The sequence below is a fragment of the Tenrec ecaudatus genome, chromosome 12, assembly GCF_050624435.1.
Source record: "Tenrec ecaudatus isolate mTenEca1 chromosome 12, mTenEca1.hap1, whole genome shotgun sequence".
Taxonomy (NCBI): domain Eukaryota; kingdom Metazoa; phylum Chordata; class Mammalia; order Afrosoricida; family Tenrecidae; genus Tenrec; species Tenrec ecaudatus.
Window position 1 is genome coordinate 127,007,118 of NC_134541.1, and position 25,180 is coordinate 127,032,297.

The 25,180-nt window shown below is 54.3% G+C and overlaps 1 protein-coding gene across 1 annotated transcript; it reads right to left on the reverse strand.

The window, feature by feature from the left end:
• Positions 1 to 4,082: 4,082 nt before the first annotated feature.
• Positions 4,083 to 23,801, reverse strand: EIF4H (eukaryotic translation initiation factor 4H). Its single transcript, XM_075564851.1, has 7 exons — positions 23,644 to 23,801; positions 11,529 to 11,716; positions 9,669 to 9,733; positions 9,500 to 9,596; positions 9,159 to 9,218; positions 6,218 to 6,358; positions 4,083 to 6,014 (listed from the first exon to the last, which is right to left on the reverse strand). The coding sequence occupies exons 1-7, from the start codon at positions 23,700 to 23,702 to the stop codon at positions 5,875 to 5,877; spliced, it is 750 nt and encodes a 249-aa protein (XP_075420966.1). The 5' UTR covers positions 23,703 to 23,801; the 3' UTR covers positions 4,083 to 5,874.
• Positions 23,802 to 25,180: the final 1,379 nt, after the last annotated feature.

Sequence of the window (25,180 nt, forward strand, 5' to 3'; positions counted from 1 at the left end):
CAAGAAGTGATGCACAGTCATAGCCGCCACTCGGTTCTAGAAGTTTTCTTCCTTGTACTAGTTATTCATGTAATTATTTCTTCTGATTGTGGCCAAATATACGCCATGAGACATTCTCCGCTTCTACCTGCATGGAATTCAGCGCCATGGATGAGCCTCTTCGTGTGGCACGGCCATAATCGAGGGCCTGATTTTCCTATTGGGGTTTCCCTTCCTGACTTGTAAGAATGGTTCATCTCTCTCCGGCCTGTCTCTTAGTCTTACACCGTCCGTTCTCGCCATTCGCCCACATTTCTACTGTCCGTCCCCCTCAGGGTGGCGGTGGAGGTTACACAGTGATCTATGTGATCTGTTCCCTTTTTCTCCCTACACTCGTGGTAGGTCTCACACTCCCAGGATTATTCCTGAGGGGTTCATATGTCCTGAGTTCCATGTGTCCAGAGCTTATCTGTACCAGTGGACGTCTCTGGTCCAGCCAGATTTGTAAGGTACAACTGGGTCCTGAGAGTAGGGGGAGAGAGCATTAAAGACGTCAGTGTTATACTTCACCAAGGCTGGCTCGTCCTTCCTTGTGACCCTTTTGTAAGGGGACGTCCAATTGCCTGATCCCTTCGCCACCTCGTGACCACACAGGCTGGTGGGCTCTGTTGCTTCCCTGCTAGATGGCACCTAAAATTTAAACTTTCATCTGCCAATACAATTGAAAAACAAAACAGTGAGACCCTCTGAGTTATAGTGGAGACCCAGGTTTCTGAAGACGGTTTGTGGGCATGTACCCCAATGGGCTTCTCTTGGTTGTCTAATATGGCTTTAAGGCAGCGGTTCTCAACCTGTGGTCCCAACCCTTTCACAGGGGTCACGCGATTCATCACAGTAGCAAAATGACAGTGATGAAGTAGCAATGAAAATAATGTGATGGTTGAGGGGGTCACACCCACATGAGGACCTGTACTGGGAAGGTGGAGAACCACTGCTTTAAGAGGAACACAAGTGGCTGGCTTTATTCAACCGAAATTTATTTTCTGGGTATAGATTTGGAGAATTAGGCCTGGAGAAAAGTCGTCGTCTTCTTTCAACAGCTGCAGGTCTAACAACCAATCCTTGGAAATCTCCGTGTCTCTTTGGCATCGGTTTCCCCTGAGATCCAAAGGAGACACTTCACTCCGGTTCTTCTTTCTGCTTCACCGGAGATGCTTCTGTCTGCACCCTTTTCTGTGGTGTGGGCCACACCCCAGGGCAACTCCTCTTCCACCAGGTCTGGGCTGCAAGGGGGTCAAGGGTGTAGGGTCCCACCCTTCTTACTGGACCAGTCCACCAGATCGCCCCATGAGCTCAATACACAACCAACACATCACCTCATTCATTCATGACATTAACTCTCAGACAATCATGGCCTCGTCATGACACTGATTTTGGGGTGGGAATGACACACATTTCATCCCTGACAGACGCAGGCCCAACTGTGCCCTCACAGAGGCCATGCTGTCAAGGTGAGCGATGGAGAAACAACCAGCTCAGCGACACAACGAACCCCAGTGGCTAGGACGTGCTTTCGAAGCTTGAGTCTTTAGTCCAATGATCAAAAGGGGGAAAGTACAGAACTTCAAATTCTCAAGGAATCCAGGCGCTCTGGAGCCATGGAAGTGGGATAAACTCCCCAAACCACTGACCCGACCATCTTTAAACCAGATAGTCCCTTTGGGGCTTAAAACTCAACAATCATCAGGTGCTGGTTACTAGGTTTGCCGCAAAGATAAACTGAGGCCGGGCCGGAGAGAAGGAAAAGGTAGTTCTTCTGTGCTGGCCGCCAAGACTCACAGGTTCCAGCAAGGAGTCATTGAGTCCGTGCAGTCCTCCTTCCCGACAGAGACAAGGGAGCCCACAACTCCTCGGGCCAGCTCTACGAGCCCCCAGCGGAGGACCTAAGAAGTCGCACGTACCTGTCACTGTCCTGGAGAGCAAGTTTTTAAGCTGGTCAGGAGGGTAAGCAAGGGAGGGGGTAGGAGCTGCAGCTGGAGGCTTTAAGCCTTCTCCATCCATAAAATTCCGAGATAGGGTGGTGCCTTGATCGGTCTGCCTGATACCAAGGAGATGGCTCATTGCCCCGGGGCCCTTTGAAGCTGGCTGTGGGTCAGGCAGGTTTTTCCTAACATCCCCCAACCAACTCGTTTTTTCCTAACGCCCCCCAACCAACTCCTGACCCAACACGGGTGGGCTTGCTCTGCCTCCAGCCACCCTCTGTGCATCAGAAAACACTGCTGGGTCCTCACGACTACTCTCATGCTGGGGTCCACCCAACCTAGGGCCTTCCCCTTTGTCGCTGTCCTGCCTTTACCAGGTATGCTGTTCTCCCCCAGGACTGGCCTCTCCAGCCAACATGTCCAAAATACACCACCGGCAGTCTCACTGTCCTCACTTCCAAGGGGTGTGCTGGCTGCACTTCTCCCAACACGGGTGTTCTTTCGGCAGCACCAATACTCCCCACCAGCCCCCTGCTTCAAAGGCATGGATTCTCCGGGTCCTCCTCAGGCACTGTTCAAATTCCTTAGAGATTGCAGGCAGCTGGCTTGGGTCAGGCGCTTGGTAAGGAAGGACCTGGCTTTTTCCCCACTTGGATGGGTCTGCCTTGAGCATGATACGCTTTTAGAATCCCTCCATGGGATCAGATTGAGAACAGCAACTCCGAAGGGGTGAGGAGGGGCCCCTCAGGGGACAAAGAACGCAGATAAGGAGGATTAAGGACCACTCAAGGGCGTAATCAAGGTCACTGAATTGCAGGTGCAGGTTTTGCTCTGTTGTCTCCACTGGGCAAGTTTGAGAAAGACCTCTTTACCTGGCATCTCTTTACACTAATGCCAGGGAGCAACTGGTAAGAAAGGTCCCCTTTTCAATCCACTTCTGAACACTGAACTGCTGGCACAAAGAAAACCCCCTAGATGCAGGTGCTGGTTTGGGGAGAGGTGGGCCCCTTGTTACTTGAGATGGAAGTAGGTCCCAGAGAGGTTTTCTCTAAATATCTACCCGCCAAGGGACTAAGTGTCTGAACAGCACCTTGATGAAACCACAGCAGCTTCCAGAGGCGGCAGGTGAGGGGAGCCCAAAGGCTTCACCTGGGCCAGCAGAAGCCTGGCTAGGTAGATTCAGTGGACCTGTGAAATCCAATGGATCCTGGGGAAAATGGGGACTTGAGCTTGATTCCTGCCTCTGGCTAGCCAGTCCAGAATGTTCTCCAGGAGACAGTCTCCGCTCAACTCGAGAATTTCGTTATTTTAATCTTAGGGATTCTCCTCTCTTCAAGAGCAAATGCCCCGTGTTGAATTCTCTCCACAACTCAGTGAAGGCGCAGCTGGAGGAAACCGCTACTGCAGTACCCTGCCGCCCCCCCCCCCACCATGAGCGCCCGTCCCGTTCTGCTTGGGGCCAGGCTCCCACATGGCCCTTTCCCCAACACATGGCTTAGCGGCTAGAAACACAGCAGGATCGCCGGCAGCAGGGCCCCGTGGAGGACTCCCCCTGGCAACCCATCTCAGTTTGTTAAAAGCAAGCCTCCGCCACCAGAACATGTGGTCCATCAAGCCAGATGTAGTCATGTTAAAATGTGATACCACCGCATCAGAAGTTTGATCTCCCTTTGGCCCATTTTAAAGTGGTTTCCATTTTTAACTTTTGCTTTATTTTTGAGGTCTGTTTTGTCTAGTTGTTGATTGCATCCTGTTTGTTTTGTATGATTTTCTGTATACCCAGGACTGGTAACTGGATGGGGGTGGGTGGGTGGGGTGTTCATGGGGAACAAGGCTTATGAGGAGAAAGTGTCCTGACATGGTGAGGACTATAAATCCTGAACCACTGAACGGTCTGATTACGTGAAATTACACCAGGACAATTATAGAAAAGGGAAGAAAGGTATCCAATGATTTCTTCTGTTGGGGCGAAAACTTGGGATGGGTTTGGCGTCCTATTTCTAATGCCTTAATTTTCAAAATAACCTCTGTGCACCCTTGCTTTCCCAGGGAAAGCTGCTTTTCCACGGAAGCAACAGCACGTGCTGCCCCAACTCCAAAGAAGGGAGACAAGAAGGGGCATGAAATGTTACGTAAGGTTTTCTTTTATTTAAAAGATCATTCACAAAATACCGTATCCATAGATTTCCTTTCTGTCATACAGTTGAATGTGTTAAGTGTTTGGAATCCCATTCTTACATTAGAGTCACCTGGGGTGGCCCCGAGGGTTGGGTTCGTCTTTTCCACATGGAAGATGTAAGGAGGTCATCTGAAAGCATCAGGTTTGATCCAACCACATAATGCATGTCTTTCTTAAATTAATAAGTGTTGGTGCTACACAAATGGTTCTTGTCGTAGAAGCAGAGAAGACAGGCGGGAGCAGGAAAGGGAAGGAAGCCGAGTTCTGTGAATGTTGCTGGGACCCGGACCTTGTGCTACAGACACCGAAAGTCAACGTTGACCAGCTACCTAGCACAGGGACCCTGGCCCAGGCCAGGCCACCTCACCAGTCCTCCTACCACCCTGCCAGCTCCTCTGTCCCTAGGACTTGAGCTGCTGACTGCCCCAGAACTACTACTATCCAGGGCAGGCAGGGACTCGGGGGCTGAGAGGACGTGTATGTTGTCAGCAAAGAGCAACTCAAGGTCAAAAGCAGTGGCCTGCCTGGCTACCTGGAGGAAGACACTCTGGGCGGGAATAAAGCACGCTGCCCTAAAGAAGCCGAGGGGGCAGCCAGGCTGGGACTGACCGACAGCCCTAAGAGGGGATGCGAAGCTTCCCGAGCTGTTTCCAAATTACCAAGTAAAAGAGGGAAGTGCCAGATTCTAGCCCATTTCCACTACCCGGACGAGCTACACACGAGGGAGGGACAAGCACCAAGCACACAGACAACATGGCTTTAGCAAACACCGGTGGCCAATGTCAGGTGGGCTGGGCTGGGCCCAGTCGCCCCTGCCTCCTTCCCCAAAGTGCCTCTTCTCTCAGACAGATGATGTCGGCTGGCTACATCTAGTCAGAGGGAAGAGCCCTCACACGACAGGTCAGGAGTTGACCCCGTTGGGCCCATGGTCTTGAAGGGGCAGCACTCAGCCTCCCAGCTGTCCTCCATGCAACATCCCACCCGCCCAGTCTCTCCTTTGAGGGCTCACCCTAGAAAAGCAAGCCCCTTTGGCCGAAACACACCATCTGGGGAGAGGAGGGGCAGCGGAAATGGGGCAGGTGCAGCCTGCAGCTGGGACCATTCCTTTTCTTTGCAAATGGGGGGTCGGGGCGTGGTTCCAACTCCGCACACTCATCTGAACACAACTGCAAGGCCCCTCCAATGTGTCTGTGACTCTTCTGGATCTTTCTCCCCCCCTGGAAGTCACAGCGACACAGAACTCAACCTGCAGGTCAGAAGAGAAGCACAGAGGAGAAGCCAAGGGGACAACTGGGGTCTGGCCATGAGTCTAAAAGAGAGAGAGAGAGAGAGAGAGAGAGAGAGAGAGAGAGAGAGAGAGAGAGAGAGAGAGAGCAAGAGCGAGCGAGAGTGAGAGAGAGCGTGCGATGGGTTGCCATCGGTCCTCTACAGAAAACCATGTCTGTGCCGCCAGGAAATGGAGCGAAAGAACAGAAGGAAAAATGGGCAAGAGGTGATGGTGGTGGGAGAGCGAGAGAAGCACAAAACAGGCACTAGATAGACACAGCCAAGAATGTACTAGAAACCACTTGTTAACAGGTGACATGCATTCACAAGCTCTGTGTTTCCGTCGTGAGAAAGGAGGACGCGTGTCGGGCGCGGGAATGAGGACTGCGGAGCAGCCGGTCGGGGGGCTGACCAGGCTGCGGGCTTGCTCTAACGCACCCCACACCCGATGCCCTGAGCACCGCAGGCTCATTCTTGCTCTTTCTGAACCACTTCCTCTCTGGGCCTGGCTCCCCCAAAGATGGCAGAATTGGGGTTGGCTACTTGATTGAGGGGCGTCGCGACTGTTCGGGGTTTGAGCTGGAGCCGAGGTCTCTGTGCTCGTTCCTCTGCGGGAAAACACAGGGCAGGATGAGCACTGCGAGCCACCGGGCTTCCAAAACCAACTGCCCCGAGGGACTCCATGCCAACCCCAGGCACCGGCTGCCCCTGGCCACGGGGGCTGGTAGCCTTCACAGCCGGCAGGTGACTTCCCTGAGGTCAAGGCAATAGCTCCCCGTGAAGCACCTTCCCTCCCCACGGGCAGCTGTACCTTCTGTGGGTTCTCTGAAGTCCATGCCGGACCCTCGAAGGGGAGGGCCGTCTCGGAAACGACTCCCCCCCATTGGGGGGCCTGTTCGCCGGTCCCCGGGGCGACTGCCGCCCCTGCCGCCTAAGAAGTCATCCCGGAAGCCTGCAGGAGAAAGAGGAAACCGCGGTTATGGATTTGATTTTTTCACAAGATGGGCTCAGCAGCATAGTGTAAGACCTGCTCGGGTTTATGCTCTTCTCGATTGGTCAGTGTCCAAACAAGAAATGCCCGGAGCAGGCATCCAGGGGCGACGTGCTCGGTCAGGAACAGCACCAGCAGATGTGCAAGGCCAGAGCGACAAGAACACGGGGCAGTTTAATGAATGCCGCCCCCAAAGGCGTGCAAAACGACCCAGGATCCCCAGAGCACGTTCTGTTTGGTCTGCTGCGGTCAGCCTACACTGGACTCCTCTGCAGTGGCGCACGCAGAACCACAAGGAACGTTCTGGGACACGAAGGCAGAATGAAACACCGAGTCCCCTCAGGGTGACACACCCATTCCCGTCTCTGAGGGTGGCTCCTTCTAAAACCAACACACGGGTGTGGCACACAAGGTGGTTATCCCCGGCCACTCAGGTCCTTCCGAGGGTGCGGTGGGGGTGTGAGGTGACCAGCAGGGTGTCTGAGCCCACTCACGGAAGGACCCTGGCTTCAGCAAGGCCCAGAGTCGGGGGGAGTGGGGAGCATTTCTCACCAGGGAGGGGAACCAAGAGCAGGGCCTGTGGGTGTTAGGACCTTTAGGTTTCTTGGGGCAAGAGATGAGCTGTCAGTAAAGCATGTTCTCAGCAACCTTGCTTCCTGGAATGGCCGGGAGAGGAGGCTGTGTCCAGCCCAAACACCACCAATCATACACCACCTCACATGTCACCAGCTGCCGGGTGTCTGTCAATCACTCCATTATGAGACCTCACACTAATGGCCTCCCTGAGCTGTTTTGCCTTTATCCTACTAAGAACTTTAGGTTTCCTATGTGAAGAAAAGGTCTTTCATATTGTGCGTAGGTGGGTGCTAGGGGCGTGGTGGAGCGAATCAAGGCTCTCGCCGTCTCGTCTATGGGCGTTCGAGGGAGTCTGTAGTGAAGCCAACGTTGGGGAATGTGATGACAATGAAGCAAACATCAGTTCCTCGGTTCAGAAACGACCGCTGCACTGAGACGCGGCCGAAGGGCACTGGCCCAGGAGGGCATCTCTGAGGGGAACTCGGAGCCCCAAGTCTACTTTCCGCCTTTCCCCCTGCTGGAGCCACGACTGCTGGTCTGAAGCGATCCTGCAATCTGGAACTCAGCTCCGAGACCTAACAAGATGCAGGTCCATGAGGCCCGCTGATCGCAACCCCATGGGGCTGCAGTTCAGCAAGTCTAGGAGTCTTTCTGACGTCTGGCAGGGGCCAGAGCTCATGAAACTAACGCCTCCAATGGGCAGGACCCCCCTCTGCTCTTGCCAGTGACTCCAAGCCCAGAGGTGCCGCTTCCGTTGAGTGGGAGGAGATGCCTACAACAGCCTGGCACAATAGAGCAGCCCACACTGGCACCAGTGGGCCAGGCAGAGCAGTCTGGACTGCAAGGTCCCATGACACCGCATTCCATGACGACTGCTACAGGTGTGGGGGTGGGATGGGGTGGGGGTGAGAGAAAGGCCAGGCCAGGGGCTGCCGGGAACCGAGCTTCTCATCAGGTTTCTGCGAGGTTTAAGCAGCTCACTGGGCTAGGGGGTGTATCGTTGTAGTTTCTCACACTGGTGGTCCGCTTTCTCTTCTTGGGACCCCGACACATGCACACTCTGCCCCAAGGGGGAGCGGCGGTAAACAGATTTTGTTCCCTTTAAATAATGAGCACTGGTCATCTCCAGGGGCGCAAGGACTTATTTTCGAGTCTGGAATCTCTCAGCCTGGACACGAGAACTTGGGTTTTGATGTCACCAACACTGAATCCACATTCTGCCTGACACCAGGCCGTCTCCACGGCGACGTTCACACAGGGGCTCTGCTGGGGAACCCAGGCTCAGCCGGTAGCAGAGAGGCCTAAGGTGAGAGCGGCCACAGGTCTTAGCCCAGAAGCCACTGCTCTCAAGAACAGGAAACAGGCGACCAGAGGCCGTGACGCACGAAAGCCACCAGTGCCCAGGGCCCGGGCTGGGAGAAGACAGGCCTGCTGCGTGTGCCGAGTCTACAGGGTAGCTAGCCAAGATGGTACACCTTTAGGAAAAGCTCATTTCTGGTGGGCTCAAGTGCTTTTAAGAATTATTGAGGAGATCCACTGGTAGTCTGCTTAGCTAAAGCAGGACGGAACATAATTTAAAAAGAAAACGTTTAACACTCACAAGATGCCTCGGACCAAGCCTGTCTCATGCTTTTCACTTCACCACAATGAGGCTTGTTCTGATGGGGGTGGGGATGTGGCTGATGGGGCGGGGCAGGGAGCCAGGTGTTTGGTGGGGAGTGCAGACAGGAAAGTCTCCTTTTCTGCAATGTTCGACATTGGTGTCGTGCACAGAAATTATACTGTAATAATCTGAATATACCAGAAAAGTGAGCAAATTCTTATGCGACCAACCTACAAAGGCACCATGGAAACCTTGGTGGGACCGTGCTGGTCAAGAGGGTGCATGGCCACGCGAGTCCACGCCAGGGGGTGGGGGTCAGCAGGGCTGCGGCGGCTGTCTGTGAGTCTGAAGGTCTGTGTCAGTCTTCAGAGGGGTGGCACTTCCCCAGAGAGCCCGTGCTCCAACAGAGGGGGTGCCTGCCCTGGGTACCTCACCTGCCCTGGGTACCCACTGAAGAGAGACTTCTTTGCCAACGGCAGAGGAGGGAGGTAGCCTGGCCAGGCCGGCAACTCACAAGAAAGGCACAGCAGCTGCGAAGCCGCTGGGGAAGAGGGCAAGTGGCGATACTGTAAATACTGATACCGGAATTGAAGTCCTCCCGGGAATCCCAGCCACCTCTTGATTCTCGAGAGCCACCCATGCCTGAGGATAGACAAAAGAGAGCAGAGTTGAGGCTGGATCACACCAGGCGCTGTGCGCAGAAACGTGCATCTGGAAGGCGTCAAAGTCACGTGATGGGAAGCCCACTTCCCAAAGCCATGAGCTCAAGAGGTTTCTGGCTGTCCGGAGCAAGCAGAAACACACTGTCCACCCCTGCTAAGGGCTTATGGGGATTCTGATAGGCTGGTAACAACCCGACAGGGCCCAATGGCGGTGGACTTGTGACTCGTGATCTCAGGTTGAGGTTTGGGAGCACCAATCACCTCTGTCATCTGGTCCACCTTTCCTGAAGCCAAAGCCGCCTTTATCTTGTTTTCTGCCTTCTGCAATGTCCACACGCAATGACCGGTCACCCAACAGCTAACGAAGGGAAAACAGCGTCAGTGGTGGCAAGCACACCCCGTCCCCAGGGACGCCGGGGAGCACACTTACCGCGCCGTCGTACGTCAGCGCTTCCTTGAGGGAGTCCACCTCGTCAAACTCCACGTAGCAGAAGCCTGCGGAGAGCACGACACCCACTCAGCGCTGCGGGCAGAGCACGCGCCACTGCGTCACCGGCCCGCAGCGCCCTGTGGAGGCTGAAAAGAAGCAGTTTTGACTTGCAGTGACCAGAACTCCCATCAGAAAATGCGACGGCAGGGACCGACCCTGAAGTGGCCAGCATGTTTGCTATAAAGCCCTTCTCTAGGGCTGCTCGTCCTACAGAACCATTCTCGGGCCACCAAGGGCCAAGTTCTTCAGTTCCACCTCTGAATGACTGACTCTGACACAGCTTTCAAATGCCGCGTCCGACGTCCTTTGAAGGAAGAGGCAGGGGTGGCACTTAGCCCCCGAGGAGAAGCACTGTACAAAGCTCCGTAGACCCGAGGCCATTAGGGGTCACACTTCCCTCTGATCTTCCTGGAAGACAGCCAGCGGGTCAAGACCTGATCAGGAACCAACAACAACCCACTTCCTCAATCACTGGGCTGTTCTGACCAGAGTTGGAGGCAGCAGGGGGGGGGGGGGGGCTGCCCTTGCCCGCTCCCCTCCTCTGAGGTGTTCCTCCCTGCCCACTCCCGTCCTTCTCCCTAACCTCACACCCCAGGGCCTGAAGTCCCTTTAATCCATATAGTGCCCTACCTCCACACAAGAGACCAGGCGGCGAGCGGTTTCAGAAACCCACAGGAGAGTCCTACCCTGTCCTACGCCGTCCCCATCGACTGGACAGCAGTGAGGTTGCTTAGCCCTCACACGCTTCCCAGCAGCCTGCCCCAGAATGACAATCTCTCGTCGAGGTCGAGTCGAGGCCCACGAGACTGCAGGCGCTGAAGGCCTGAGACCTAATTGCTCTTGCTTCCTGAGTGGGGCACAGAAGGAGCCATGATGCACCATGGCTCTGGGAAAGGGGGGGAGGTCAAAGCTGCTGCCGCCCTGATTCCAGCCCTAAGGGCTGACATGGGGCGCATCTTTTCACTCAGTCTTGACCGCTTCAGGTTCACACAACTCCCAGAATGCTACTCCCCCTACAGCCACCAACCAGAAGCCACTGCAGGCTTTTCCCAGATGCACCCCAAGTCCCTATCCCTTTTGCAGCTTACACTCATCATGGGACACACCGCTCTGTACCGGGACCTGGATGGGAGGTGGATGCCAATGTCGTCCCTCTTCTGCTCAAGTGCCCGAGAAAGAGACCATCTCTGGACCATTGGGACCGGACCTAGGGCCCGAGCCATGCCGCTCAGGCCCCTACACAGCCACACAGCGAGTGTGTGGGAAACTGGAATGCCAAGGACGGATTTCCCCGTGAGTGTTCGGAAGCTGCCCATTATCAGGGGATCTGTTGGATTTCATAGTAAACAAGTGGAGTATAGGAAAAACGTACGGATAAAGCTCCTTGGAAAGGTGGCTTTGAGTGGGAATGAACTTGAAGGCTTGGTCTCCTGGACAAGTTTTCCCGGCAGACAGGCCAGGCCCACAGCCGCATTTCTTTGGGCACATGGCCCAGAAGCTGGCAGTTCGCAATCACCAGATTCTGACAGAAAGACGAGGCTTGGAAACCTGCAGGAGCACTTCTGCTGGGCCCTGCTGGGCCGCTGTGCATCGGCATCAACTTGGTGACAGCGAGACATTTTTATGCCCTGAGTTCTTTCTACAAACTAGCTATCTGCTCACTGCGCTCGTGCCCAGGAGGAATGAGACTTTGAAGAGCTGTTGGTTTCCACTCCTTGACTCAGGCAAGTTCTGGAGAATGCGTTCAGGGGCAGAGCCCTCCGCCTACTCACCCACAGCCCAAGGCTTCCCCAAACTCACCTTTGAATTTGTCTGTGTCTTTGTCTCTGACTAGCCGTACACTCCGAATGCTGAGATCCTTAAAGATAGCGTCTATGTCACCCTGAACTGTATTAAAGGGTAGATTTCCTACATATGCCGTGTAGGGGGGCTCCGTGGGCAGCTCCTTCTGGCTGCGGGAACCATGGCCGCCAGCACTGCCGCGGGACCTGCGAGGGGAAATGGACAGGGTCCAGGTTAGCAGACTCCTGCCTGCCACACCGCCTTCCCCAGCGCAACTCCTCACCCAGTCCCATCGAGCGAGATGATAAAGCGCATTATGACGCAGCTTTTATTAAAAAAAATTTTAAAGGTGAAAGAAATGTCTATGCAAATAGACAGCGGGCAAATGAACTCATTTTTCTCAGCAGAACGAAACCCCATTTGGTGGGTCCCCTGACAGGAGGTGCTTTGCTCTCCCAGCACCAGGGGTCGCAACAGAGTTAGCATTCGCAACCCAGCCACAGCGGGAATGCAGTCGCCCCAAGACAGGCATTCTTAGCGCAGCCTGTAAAAGCCAGAACCTGTGTCGGCGGTCACCTGTCACCGGGCAAAAAACGCCAAAGGCGGAAAATCTAGGCTGTCCAGTCAGCTGGCAGGCTTCAGGCACTGACAGGAGGGCTGTGTGACCCTGCCGAAGTTCCACACACGGCACAGGTTTGCTCCACTGTTGGAAAGGGTTAATAAGACCGAGTTCACGGACATTTCCGCGTTCCGCAGCAGGCACCCCTCAAAACACTGGGCCCGCAACGTGTATGACGCTGGTGTGCTGGCTCAATCTCGGCCTGCCAGAGCTGTGCCGCTGTAGTTCCCAGCACAGCTGTCTCAGCCTACCCAGGGAGCCTCGAAGACAGCCTCTCCGCGCACAGATCACCACCTCTGCTCCGGCCTGAAGCTGGTGCAGAGGCTGGGAGGTCAACGGGAAACAAGCTTTGTTCCTCAAGGAGGGGGACCGACACAGTGGCTGCAACAGGGGACTCCCTTCGTAGCAGCTGGGAAAATGGCCCGGGGCTGGGCACTGCTGTCCTCTGTTGCCCAGCACTGCTGTCCTCTGTTGCCCAGCGGAGCGCTCAGGCCAGAGCTGGCCAGCCAGCACCCAGCAAGGTCAACGAGGAGGAGCTGCACTGCACATTACTAGGAATGCCAGTTAGCAAGTACAGACAGACTTGAGTCAATAGAAAAATCACCACAACCACCGACAGTCACTCATTTGGGCAAGGTTCATCAAAGGATGCTGAAACCAGAGACGAGGACATGGAGGATCAATTGCCATATATACTCATGTATAAGCCAAGTTTTCCAGCACATTTTTAAATGCAGTTTCTGTGCTAAAATTAGGTGCCTTGGCGGATATTCGGGTCGGCTTATACTTGAGTATATATGGTATCATAAAACGCAGTACATTTACTTATCCTACACTAAGCCAAGCAGTACATATAAAACATACATGACTACATAAGTATGTGCGTGTGCACACACGCAAGTCAAACCCCTGCCATCTTCGCTGATTCCGACTCGGTCGGTGCCTGTAAGCCGGGTCTCTGAGACTAAACCCTTCAGATGCAGACAGCCTACTGTCCTCCTCAGGGAGTGACTGGTGGGTTTGACCCACCGATTTAATCCCACCATGAACAGTCCAAGGTTCATCCCACAAAGAGGAAAACGCTACAGTGACTGACAGAGCCTTTAGGTGAGCAGTATCTGAAAAAGCTAGCACACTGCCGCTCGTCAATTCCAACTCAGTGACCTTGAGCACAGGCAGAACTAAGTACCCGCTGTGGGTCTGAGTAGACTTTCATGGGAGGTGGGTAGGGGTGGGTAACACTTCTCAGGGTCAGCAGGCATGGCTGGCACAGGGGGTGGAAAGAAAGCCGCATCTTTCTCCCTCGGTACCGCAGGTGGGTTAGAACTGCTGACGTGGGGGATCTAATCTGCTGACTCTGCAGTTAGTTAGCAGTGCAAGGCGCAGCCCACTACACCACACCAAACCAAACCCACTCACTGCAGTTCAGTCAGGCCCAGCGCATCATGACCCTACAGGACAGCGTCCAGCTAGAACGGTTCCCTGTAGGTTTCCAAGACAGGAAGTCTTTACTGTGTAGCAAGTCTCAGCTTTCTTTGCTGACTCCATACCACAAGAGCTAGCTAAACACCAAGTGAAAGCCCCTGACAGCTAACCTACAGAGCACCCTGGTGACCCGAGTTACCATCGTCTGTGCACCACGGCCCGCTCATTGGCTGCCTCGCACATCACTGGCAGGAGCCTTGCACTCCAGCTCAACCCCTCCCCCCCGCCGCCTCCCCACTCCGGCACCCCGTCAGTCCCAGGGCCCCGCTGATTCCTGGTTTCTCAGGGGGCTGGTTACTATAGGTAGACGCTGATGTTTTCACGTTCGCGCATGTGTGCACTGTGCACCGGAGCGAGAAGGCAAGGGTGAGACCCGCCACGCACGTGCGGACATCGGTAAGTCACAGCACAGCCCTAGAACACTCGGAGTGGATTCTGCTAAGGTTAGCGATGGCTTGGTGCAGGGCTTGGCTCTTTGGCCTGTTAGTATTTCAAAGCTTTATTTTCCACAGACATTCAAACGGACCATAAAAGCCAGTCCTAGAGGCTCGCACAGCAGGTGTAATGAACTGATGGGGAGCCGGAAGGGTGCCCCAGGATGCACTGCTCCCACAGGAAATAGCAGCTAGGTGCAGCTGGCCCGACAAGTACCTGAACCGGGGGCTGTGCGACAAACCCAGGCCATGGTGCCCACCTCGGCCCCACGCGTCACCCGGACTCCTTCCCACTTCTCACTGAGCTCCAGGGAAGGCCACTGATGTGGACAAATACCCAGGAAAGGCTTGTTTTCCTCTTTAGCAAAAAAATGTATTCTCCCCCCGTTTAGGCTGCTTCAGGGCAGTGAGCTCAGTGGGTTTTAAGAGCCTGCATCTCCTTTCAACACCTGAGGGCTTGGTGCCCCTTAGCAAGCTCTGTGTGCCTTGGCATCGGTCTTGCCCTGGGTCTAGGAGGTTGCTGGTACAGGATGCCCTCCACTCTCGGCCTCCACCTTTTTCCTTGGGGGTACCAAGTCCCTCAATCTGCACAGGTTTTATAGTATGTAATCCAGCTTCAAATAGGATCAAACTCCCTCATATGCCAACTGCTTTTCACGCCAACAGCTGAGTGTCTAGGCAGTGCAGAGTAGCATCAGGCCCACACCTCAGACCCAGGTACTTCCTGAAGGCGCAGACCAGGTCCCTGAGGAGACATCACTGGGACAGGGGAGATCACAAACAAAGGCTGGATGGCCGGAAACTCAGCAAGTGAGTACTGAGCAGCCTCTCCCAGGGACACAGTGTATGTTTGTGTGTGTCTGACCGAAGGACGCGGCCACTTTCCACGGGGAAGACTGGAAGCTAATGAGCCCTAGCCAAACTCTGTGCACTCGCAGGAACAAGGAGACCAGATGTCCAACATGTCTACATGTACTAGAAACTGCTCTGCATTCGACCACTCCTCAAACACATGGGTGGGCTTGGTACAGCAGGCACTTTCCCCAGGTATCAGCAACACCAGGGGCACACTGGGCCTCCTCTCTTCCCCAGAGGAGAACTGAGCTGGCTGGCCTCAGGAAGCTGCTCACAGGAGCTTTCAAGTTAGCACTCAAAGGCAGCACGGAGCAGCTCGGGTCGCGGGCCCGTGCCGTGAGTTGTTGGCACACACTGCCAAGGAGCCTGGCTCACAGCGACCCTATGGCAGGTGGAACGGCCCTGTGGGTTTCCAAGACATAACTCTTTCCAGGAGCAGAATGCCTCATCTTTGTCCTGTAGAGCAGCTGATGGGCTCAAACTGCTGACCTTACAGTTAACAAGCCAGTGCATAAGCCACGTATCACCAGTAAGCATGCTTGAAAAACAAAACGGGAGGTGGGGGAGGGAGAGGAAGTGTCGAGCTGATACCAAGGGCTCAAGTAGAAAGAACATGTTTTAAAAATGATGATGGCAACATATGTACAAATGTTCTTGACACAATAGATGGATGTATTTTGAAAAGAGTTGTATGAGCCTCCAATGAATGATTAAAAAAAGAAAAACAAAAGGAGTCAAAGCATCAATGGTCAATAAAAAAAAACAACAACCAGGGTCCAACTCTCTCAAGTCAAACCCTCTTTCATAAAATGGCCTAAAATTGATCACCAAAATATTTATACATTAATTATTTAGTACGCACAGCTAAGTAATAGATACCCATCCCTTTGGGGATATTTTTTTTCTTTTCTTTTTATGTAGGTGAGACCAATTTAGCCTTTCTTTTTTTTAAAATGCCAACAGCTTGCGTTATTCCCCCCCCAAATGTTATTAATAGACAATTTGGGGGGGGTGTTTCTCCAGCAGTTTTAGAATCTACAGCAAATGAGAGATGACAGCACAGCGCTGGATCCTGCAGTCTGTGAAACACTTGTTACAACTGACGGGCAAACACGGACGCACCGGCGTGGCCTCTTCCTTCAGTGCTGACCGCGCTCGGCTGCCAATCCCAGGGCTTTAACGGTGTGGTTTGTCAGCTGTGTGCTGTGAACTAGAGCCTACAGTGCACTCCCATCTTCTTCACCGACCTAACGTCCCTCTTCTGTCCTAGGGGACCACCTGCAGCAAGCGGTAGCCCGGCCGCACACTGCTGCTGTGTCAGTCCACCTTCTTGAGGGCCCTCCACTATGTCCTCCAGCGACTGTCTCTCCAAAGCATGTTGCAGCCCAAGTTTATTGAAATATTTAATCCAATGTGGATTAAAGGTACACTATTTTCAAGAAGTAGCTCTGGTGATGTGCTGACATGGAAGGTTAATCAGTGGGTTGAGAGCTACAAAGCTGGCTGTTCAAACCCACCAGCTAGCTCCATGGAGGAAAGACGAGGCTGCTTGCTCCCTTATGGAGCAATTCTAGTGTTCTATAAAGCCAACTGACTCTACCTGGCAGTGGGGGCTGGGTTATTTCCAAGGGGACCACCCCCCCTTTTGCTAAGGGCACACATTTTTAAGGCCTTCGGCCAGCGATCAAAATCAAATGAGTATGCCTCGGAATTCAATGATCCCCATTTCAAGGTCTTTTCTGCTGAACTCCTATGAATGAAACCCTATGTAAACAGCCAACCAACTGTGTAAAGACACAAACACCACGGGGACGAAAATTAAGTAGCTCTAATCCACGGAGCGTAAGCTCTATCTAGGCAGGTACCATCTTGCTCACTGTTGAAATCTTCAGCTACGTAAGTTTCTGGTCCTTACCATGGGTGGAAATACAAATATATATTTAAATACTTTTACTGGGGGCTCTTACATCTCATCACAATCCATTCATTCCTCCAGTGTGTCAGGCACATTTGGCGCCATCATCATTTTCAAAGCTTTCTCTTCCCGCTTGAGCCCCTGATATCAGCTCCGTATTTCTTCCCCCTCCCTTCCCCGGGTGGAAATATTTGTATGTTAAAGGGAGGAAAGAATAAAAAGTGTTTGTGACTAAAGGGCAAGGTGTAGTGGGTTGCCCGGCAGACTCCTAACCACAGGGCAGCAGTTGGAGGCCAGCAGCTGCTCTGGGGGAGAAAGGTGAGGCTTTCTGCTCCCATGAAGATCTGTGGGCTCAGAAGTCTACTCTGTCCTATAGGGTGGCTGCAGCTGAAACGGACACAGTGGCAGGGAATTTGACAAATACGGCAGCTCTTGTTTGGAAAAGTTTATGAGTTATGAGGGCTTATACACCACAAGCAGGTACCTCAAGCAAGGGTTTTTTAGTTGTTGGCAGAAACAACAGTAAAACACCCATGTGCGTACGACAGAAGGAGCTCGGGTGGGCCCGAGGGTAAGTGGTCAGCTGCTAACCCCAAGGCCAGTGGTTTGAACCCCTCAGCTGCTCCGTGGGAGAAAAGATGAGGTTTCCGCACAGACGACAGATCGCCCTGGAAAGCCAGCGGCAAAGTCCCACTCTGTTGTGTCGCGGCTGTGCCGGGATCCACTCAACAGCAACTGGCTGCATGCATGGCCTTTCCAGAGCTTGCTCACCATCTGGACAATCCAAACTCACCGCCACCAGTTGGTTCTGGCTCATAGTCGGCCTGCAGGCCGCCTACGGAGGCTGTCGTCTTGAGGGGAGCAGAAAGCCTCAGCTTTCTTCCGTGGAGCTGCTAGTGGTTGAGAGATGCTCACCTTGAGGGCAGTAACCCAATGCCTAACCCAATATATGCCACCAAGGCGCCTTGTTACCATCCTGCCCGAAACCTCCAAACTCACTCCCACGGAATTGATTATGACTTATAGCAACCCTGTTATTCGACAGGGTAGAACCGGCCCTGTGGGCTTCCAAGACTAACTCTTTACCGGAGTGCAAAGTCCCATTGTTATCTGGCAGAGCAGCTGGTGGTTTCAAACAGCCGACCTTCTGGTTAGCAGCCCAATCGGTAACCAACCCATTACACCAGGACACTGCAGTGCAGTCCATTTCAGTGCCTGTGGTTAGTTGTCCATTATGTTAATGAGGTAAGGTAGACTGGCTCAAGGTAATCCCCCAACTGGAGGGGATGACTCAAAGCCAGGCTCCCTGCTTCCTTGGGGCCATAGTCTGTGCCAACACACACAGACACACGCTCTGGGCAAGCTCCGTCTGGCCTGCTCCTGGCGGTGCCTGGCTCTTCACTGTTGACCTCTGACTTGAGCCAGCAGTCTGATTTGACAGCTCCCACAGGCCTCACGGCCTGTCGTCTGATCCTCGGAATTGGGATGGACTCCCCAGCCTCCACTGCCACATGAGCCCTTTCCTTGTAGGTTTGGGTGCTGGGAGAGTGTGGAGGAATAGGTGACAGCAAAGTTGGAGTGGGTCAGCAGTTTGGGGAGACTGAACATTTAAGGCCCAATCCACCCCCGCCTCATAGGGACCAGCTTTGGGCTGACTTCTAAGAGATCATCCAGGCACACCTGAACTCCCTTTCTAGGCACGAGTTGGTTGATGTCTTAAGACAGGCTTCCAGAATGTATCACAGATTCCAGGTTCCACAGCATTGGGGACCGATCTTGCAGGTGGGCCTTCGCCAGTTATCTCGGCACCAGCACCACATGCTCCGACTCCTCACCGCGCAGGCGAAAGTCCTCGATGAAACAGGCCAAATAATGCCATTATGTCTTGGTCCCCGTGACACATTCTAGCAGCCTGTGTTGGGAGACCGGTGGCATTTGGCATAGCCCCCTCGGCACACGGGGCTGTCTTTGGGAAAAGTGCCGGGTCAACCCGGGTGCAGGCAGTACTGGTGCCATTCATGGCAGCCTGCAGTCACCTCCCAGGACCGACAGATAAATCAGTCTGACATGTTCCTGGACTTGGATAAAGTCTGTCCATTGAAGGAAAACAACTGACTGTACCTGCCAACAAGAAAACCCAAGCCTTTAAGCGAAAACGCGCGTTTCAGAAAACTTATGCACCAGCGCAAGGATGGCAGCCCCCAGTATTCAAAGGCCTGCCCAGGAACCTGGGGTGACAGCACCCAATGTGCTTTTGGAAACATACCAAGGGAGCCCTGGTGAGGTAGTGGTTACACACTGGGCTGTGAACGCAAGGTCAGCAATGGAAACCTACCAGCCTGCTCTCCTCTCTGCTCTGCAGGAGGAAGGTGAGGCTTTCAGTCTCAGCAGTGGCTCCACTGCAGGGGTCCTCAAACTTTTTAAACAGGGGCCAGTCCACTGTCCCTCAGACCCGTTGGAGGGCCTGACTACAGTTTAAAAAACTATGAACAAATCCCTATGCACACTGCATGTATCTTATTTTGAAGTAAAAAAAACCAAATGGGGTGAAAACACCCAGAGGGCCAGATAAATGTCCTCGGCGGGCCGCAGTTTGAGGACACCTGCTCCACTGTCCCCCAGTGCATATCCCACACCCCGGCTGGCTAGAGACCCACTGAAAGGGCAGGACACCAAGAGTGGGGCTGAGCAGGTCAGCTACCCTCTACAGACACCACAGCGACAGCATTGGCAGATCCCAGCCACAAGGGCAAAACACTCGTTAAGGCCCAAACGGGATGGTAAGAGGTTAAAGTGGTTCTAAGATTGCTAAGTTCGAGACCCTGTATCCCAGTGTGAGCTGTCAGAGAGATCGTCAGGCCTTTCTTCTGCAGAACCTTGGAGTAGCTTAGAACTCTCATCCTCCTGGTTAGCAGCTGAGCACTCTGCACCCCCTGGGACTCCTGCCAAAGTGCCCATCACACAAGAGGCTTACAGCCTTTCCTTGAACCAGGAAGTAGTTAAAAAGCTCCAAGGATATCTGCAGACACCAAGCGGGAGCAGAACTGAGTGAAAAGCCTCATCTTTCTCCCTCAGAGCAGCTGGGGATTTCGAACCACTGGCCTTGTGGTTAGCATATACACAGTGCTACTGGAGGTACCACATGTGAAGCAAAGGATCTCATTTAATTCTCCCAACAGCCCCTACTTCACATCTGGGGAAGAGGCTCAGCGTTTAGGTTAGGTAAAGCAGCGGGCTCCTGCTCCCGCCGCTCTGCCCCACTCCAAAGCCCAGGGCGGCCGCCCCATTCCCACCGGGGACCAGAACCGAACTGCAATCGAGCACTGGAAGCCATGGCAATGCTGATGGAACACCAAGGCTGGTCAAGCGGAACCTTTCCCATTCTGCTGCCACTGGCCGCGGCTGACCGGCTGTGCTTTCTTTCAGAGATGACAAGCTTTCCACCACAAACAGGGCCTGACAGCTGGAACCCTGAACTGTCTACCCTGCCGGAAGCTCCATAAGGAGCAGCCTAGCTAGCGGTCTTGCCAAATTAGGCCTGCTCAACTCTTTTGGCTGGCTCCAATCTAGTTCCTGGGGCTTGGCGATTCTTTTGAAGCATGCCAAGATGAGGCTGCCTACACCTGTAAAGATTTCCAACACCTCAGAAACCCAGAAGGGCAGTTCTACTCCCGTTCAATAGGGTCACCATGAGGTAGAACTGAATTGGGGTCAATAAAAGCTTGTGGCCACTTGAAAGCTGAAACCAGGCGTACTCTCCACTTAGCACCAAGGAGCAACCCCCCCAATTAGCCAAGTACAGAAACAGAGCACTCAAGGCCTGGAGTAATCAAGCAATTGGGTCCAGATTTACTTTTTGGCCTAAGGCAAGTCCCTGGTTCTCCTTGGCTGCAGACACAAAACACCCAAATCCAATGCTGAGTCATGTGGACCACCTGTGGATTTCTGAGATCCTAACTGCTGACAGGAGTAGAAAGCCCAGTCGTTCTCCCTTGGAGAGTGTAGGTGATTTTGAACTGCTGACCTTGTGAATCAAAGCCCACTACATACAAAGCACCTGAAATTCAAGTCCTTCAATATTGCTGACAACTGTACCAATCATCAAAGCCCCACAAAGTAAACGCAGGGGAAACATACAGTTATTGGTTAACGTCAAGTTTTCAGATGGCAGGTCCACCTTTCAGACCAGGGTCATCTAGGATCCACATGGCTAAAAGCTGGGACTTAGCTAGTCTAAGGTGTTTTAGACAGGAGGGTGGGAAGCCAATGCCCAAGGGCACCAACCAGAACCAGGTAAGCCTGGCTTCGTACAGGGCAATCTTCGGTCCACCAGTACCGTACCCGAGCATTAGTACATGCCAGACGCGTGCTGGTGCGGGCAGAATTACAACAAACCCTGCAGGGCACCTGATGATCAAGGAGAACACACACTGGGAAATGGCAGGGGTCGCAGTAACTGCTAACACCTGGCCTGCAGATTAGGCACATTTGTTGGTAGCCCTCGCCACTGTCTGGGCCTCTGGGAGGCACCCTGGCCCACCCCAGGTACTGCAGAAACCCACCAGGATCTTTCAGGAAAACAGTGCTATCGAGTCTATGTATTTTGACACAAATGTAAAGCTGAACTTCCAAGGTCAGATGTAGAGGATGCTTAAATGTAAACAAACAAATCAAATCGAGCACACTGCACTACTATCCGGTCAATTCCGACTCTTAGTGACCCTCGATGACAGGGAGGAACTGCTTCTTTGGGTTTCTTTAACTGTAACTTTATGGCAGCGGTTCTCAACCTGTGGGTCCTGATTCTCAACAGTAGCAAAATAACAGTTAAGAAAGAAGTAGCAACGAAAATAATGTGATGGTTGGGGGTCACCACACAACGAGGAACTGTATGAAAGGGTCACGGCATGAGGAAGGTTGAGAACCCCTGATTTATGGGTCCAGAGAGCCTCATCTTTCCCCCAAAGAGCACGGCAAACCTCAGGGCTAGCAGCCCAGTGTCTAACCCACTAGCCACCAGAGCCCCTTTGTTGAAAGTCAAAGGGATTTGAATCAGGGTGTTTAGGAGAGGGGGCTTACCAGCAAGGAATTAGCCACACCAGCTTTGGGGGCACACCTAGCCATGGCTTACATTTGCCTTTGCCTTCGAGGAGTCCTGGCAGCGCTGTCAGGGAGGCACTGCACTGCTATCCACAAGGTCAGCGGTTCGAACCCAAGAGCTGCCTTTGAAATGAACAGCCCCTAAGGGGCTTCTGCCAACCCCTGGACTGCTCAAGACACTGCTGGTGTCGAAACTTCACACTCATTAAAGGTTGAATTTGCACCCTAGAGTCCTCGGCAGAGTGGATGTCTAACGGCAGAACAACAACAAACAACCCAGACTCAGTGGACAGACTACCTAGTTGACACCTCCCCTGGGATCTGCTTCAAACCGAATTCCACTGTTAAAAGCACAGAGGAGTTTCTTGGCCAGGACTGAAGGGGTTTTTGAAATTGGGGATAAAACCCAGGCCCAAACCAGTTACTAGATTCAAGACGCTGTGAGCACTAGTCTGCTGCCAGGAAACCTATCCCAAAGGCAGTAATTCTGTCATCCAACAGCCACTTCATTTTTATTAGCAAATAAAAAAAGTCTTTGAATTAACAGGCCGCTCCACACCCCCCACAGGCTTGCATGTGGAGAGCGACAGCGATGATCCTGGGTCCGCTCCTGGCCCCCAAACATGCCTTTCTCCCAGCCAGGCCCAAGAGTCATCCCTTTCGCCCCAACAAAGGTACTTTTGGGGCTGTAACCCAGGAGACCGGACACCTCAGGAGGGACTATTGTCGAGAGATCCTGGGAAAGCAATCGGGTCTGTGTCTTTTACAAAGGCCGTGTGTCCTTGCGGAGGAACCAAGACCTGTGGTGAGCCCCAGTTTCCAAATTCGGGATGAGGTAACGTGTGTGTGGTAAACAAAACACGCACAGGGGGGGGGGGTGGCCGGGGGCAGGGGGATGAAAGGCCGGCATGAGCCTTTCCTTCCCCGGTCAAGTTTCCTTCTCCTGAAAAAAGTGCTACCGCTACAGAGCGTCCTCTGCATTTGACGGAAACCAGAAAGACCCTACTACATGCAATTTCCCTTTCCACGGCAGCACGCGAGAGTCGCGAGAAATCAACCTTTTTTTTCCCGCCAGCACGCACTCGGTACCAGTCCACTGGCACTTTGACCCGAGTTAAGACCTTTAAATGGGACCACAACAACAACAAAGGCTACATAGTAGTTTGTTTCCGGGGGGTTCCCCACCGCCCGCCGCCCTTCAGGTCATCCGGGGGGTTCGAGCCACCTGGGGAGGCCAGTGTGTGTCACACACGGGAGTCCGGCGGTCGCCCCTCGGCCTGCTGACCCTAGCCCGCCCTGCAGGCCTCCAGGCGGGGAGGGCCACGCCGCCAGCGGCCCCCGCCCCGCGCTGCAGCAGAGCCAGCCCCGTGCTGGCCCCGCCGGCCTGGGGGATGGGGCTGGGAGCGAAGGCGCGTCTTCCCGGGGGCTGCTCGCTGCTGCCCGGCCTTGCGGCGCAGGCTCGGCCAGGAGGACGTGTGTCCGCCGGCGGGCGCCCGAGGACGGGATCCGCCCCACGAGCAAGCCCACGGGAGCCTAACTGCCGCCGCCCGCTCCCCGAGCGCGCCATTTCCAGGCTCCCGGCCACCGAGCGCCCTCGCAGGCCTCCGCGGGCCCGAGCGGCGCCGGCCCCTCTCCGCGCCGGGGAGCGCAGCACGGCCGCCGCCGCGGAGGCCCGGCCCCGGCCCGCCCGCCCGCCTGCCCGGGGCCCGCGCCCGCCCGCCTCACCCTCTGCCGCCGCCGAAGCTGCTGTAGGCCCGATCGTCGTAGGTATCGAAGTCCGCCATTTGCCGTCTCCGCTCCGTGAGGAACCAGGGCGAGCGAGGAAGGACCCCGCAATATAACTCCCCCCGCCCTGCCGCGGGGCTGTCCGCCGCTCCGCCTGATCGCAAATCGCACGCACGCACGCGCGCGCGCGCGCACGCACGCCGGGCCGCTCCTGGCCCCGGCGCGCACTCCGGCCCACGTGGTGCGGCGGCGCGGCCGCCTAGTGCCCGGCCTCCGGCCCCGGCCCCGGCCCATTGTGTGCTGGCCTGGCGCTCCCACCGCCGCGGCGCCCGTGCAGCCCCGCCCCGCCCCGCCGTGGCCCCGCGCGCCTGGGGGCGCCTCCCCCAGAATCGTGGAGGAGCCTCTGGATTCAGCTCGGGCCCTGCGCTGGGGCCCCCCGCACTGCCTGTCCCCCGACTATCTACGGGTTAGGTTTTCGAACTCCAGGCTTTGCAGGGGACCCCCTCCCCCCGGAGGCCTCCAGGGTACAGACCGCACGCTGGCGCACCCCTGGAACGCACAGAGCTAAAGGCCCCGGGAAGCGATGAGAGTCGGGGTTCAAATCAGAGCAGCCGAGACTGGGGTGCAGAGATGAAGTGTGCTTTCCAGGGTGCGCTCCCTTCCTGAGAGTTGGGGGAATTGAGAATAGAAAATAAGTCGCTGTTAGGTGCTGGCAAATCGGTTCCAAAGCCCTGCCCGGCCCTGACCGTCTCTACAGCTGCTGTTACCTGTGATTGGGCTTGTTTTTGGGGCCCCTGGGTTACTCCTTCTTGGGGGTCTTTTTCTCTGCCTTCTTTTCTAAGCATGATGGCCTGCGAGTCTCACTCACTCATTCACTCTCATCGATTCCTACTCACAAGGACCCTGTTGGACAGGGTTGAACTGCTGAGTTTCTGAGACCTTAACTTTTTAGAACTGCCCCTGTGGGTTTCTGAGACCTTAACTTTTTACCGGAGTAGAAAGCCGCCGCTTTCGGTGTCCAACTGCTGACCTTGAACAAGCAAGGATAACTCACGCTGGACACCAGAGGAATCCCAAGGTGATTTCACTGTCGAGCAAAAGGAAAGAGAGGAAGTAATTAAAACCAAGCAACTGCTATCTAGTCAATTCTGATACATTGTAGCCCTCCAGGATGGAGTAGAACGGCCCCTGTGGGTGTCCATTGCTGCCATTCCTTACTGGGGCCAGAAGCGTCTGGCGGCTGGTGAGTTCCATCTACTCCACTAATTTCTCAGATTCACTACTGAGATGATGGCTCATCACAGATACGCCCAGTATGAGTGGACTGATGCTGAAAAGCCCTCCTGTGTTCTAGACCCAATTGCAAAGAATCACAGACCGTGACTCCCCCGGCAGCCTGCACACAGCGCTTTTTGTTCAGTAAGCATTTAGGTGTCAACACTGACCAGATAAAAGTGAGTTTGGTGTGGGTTACCATCACACAGGGGTTGGCAAAGCACTATTACCACATACCCGCCTTTTTCCCCCCAAACGATTT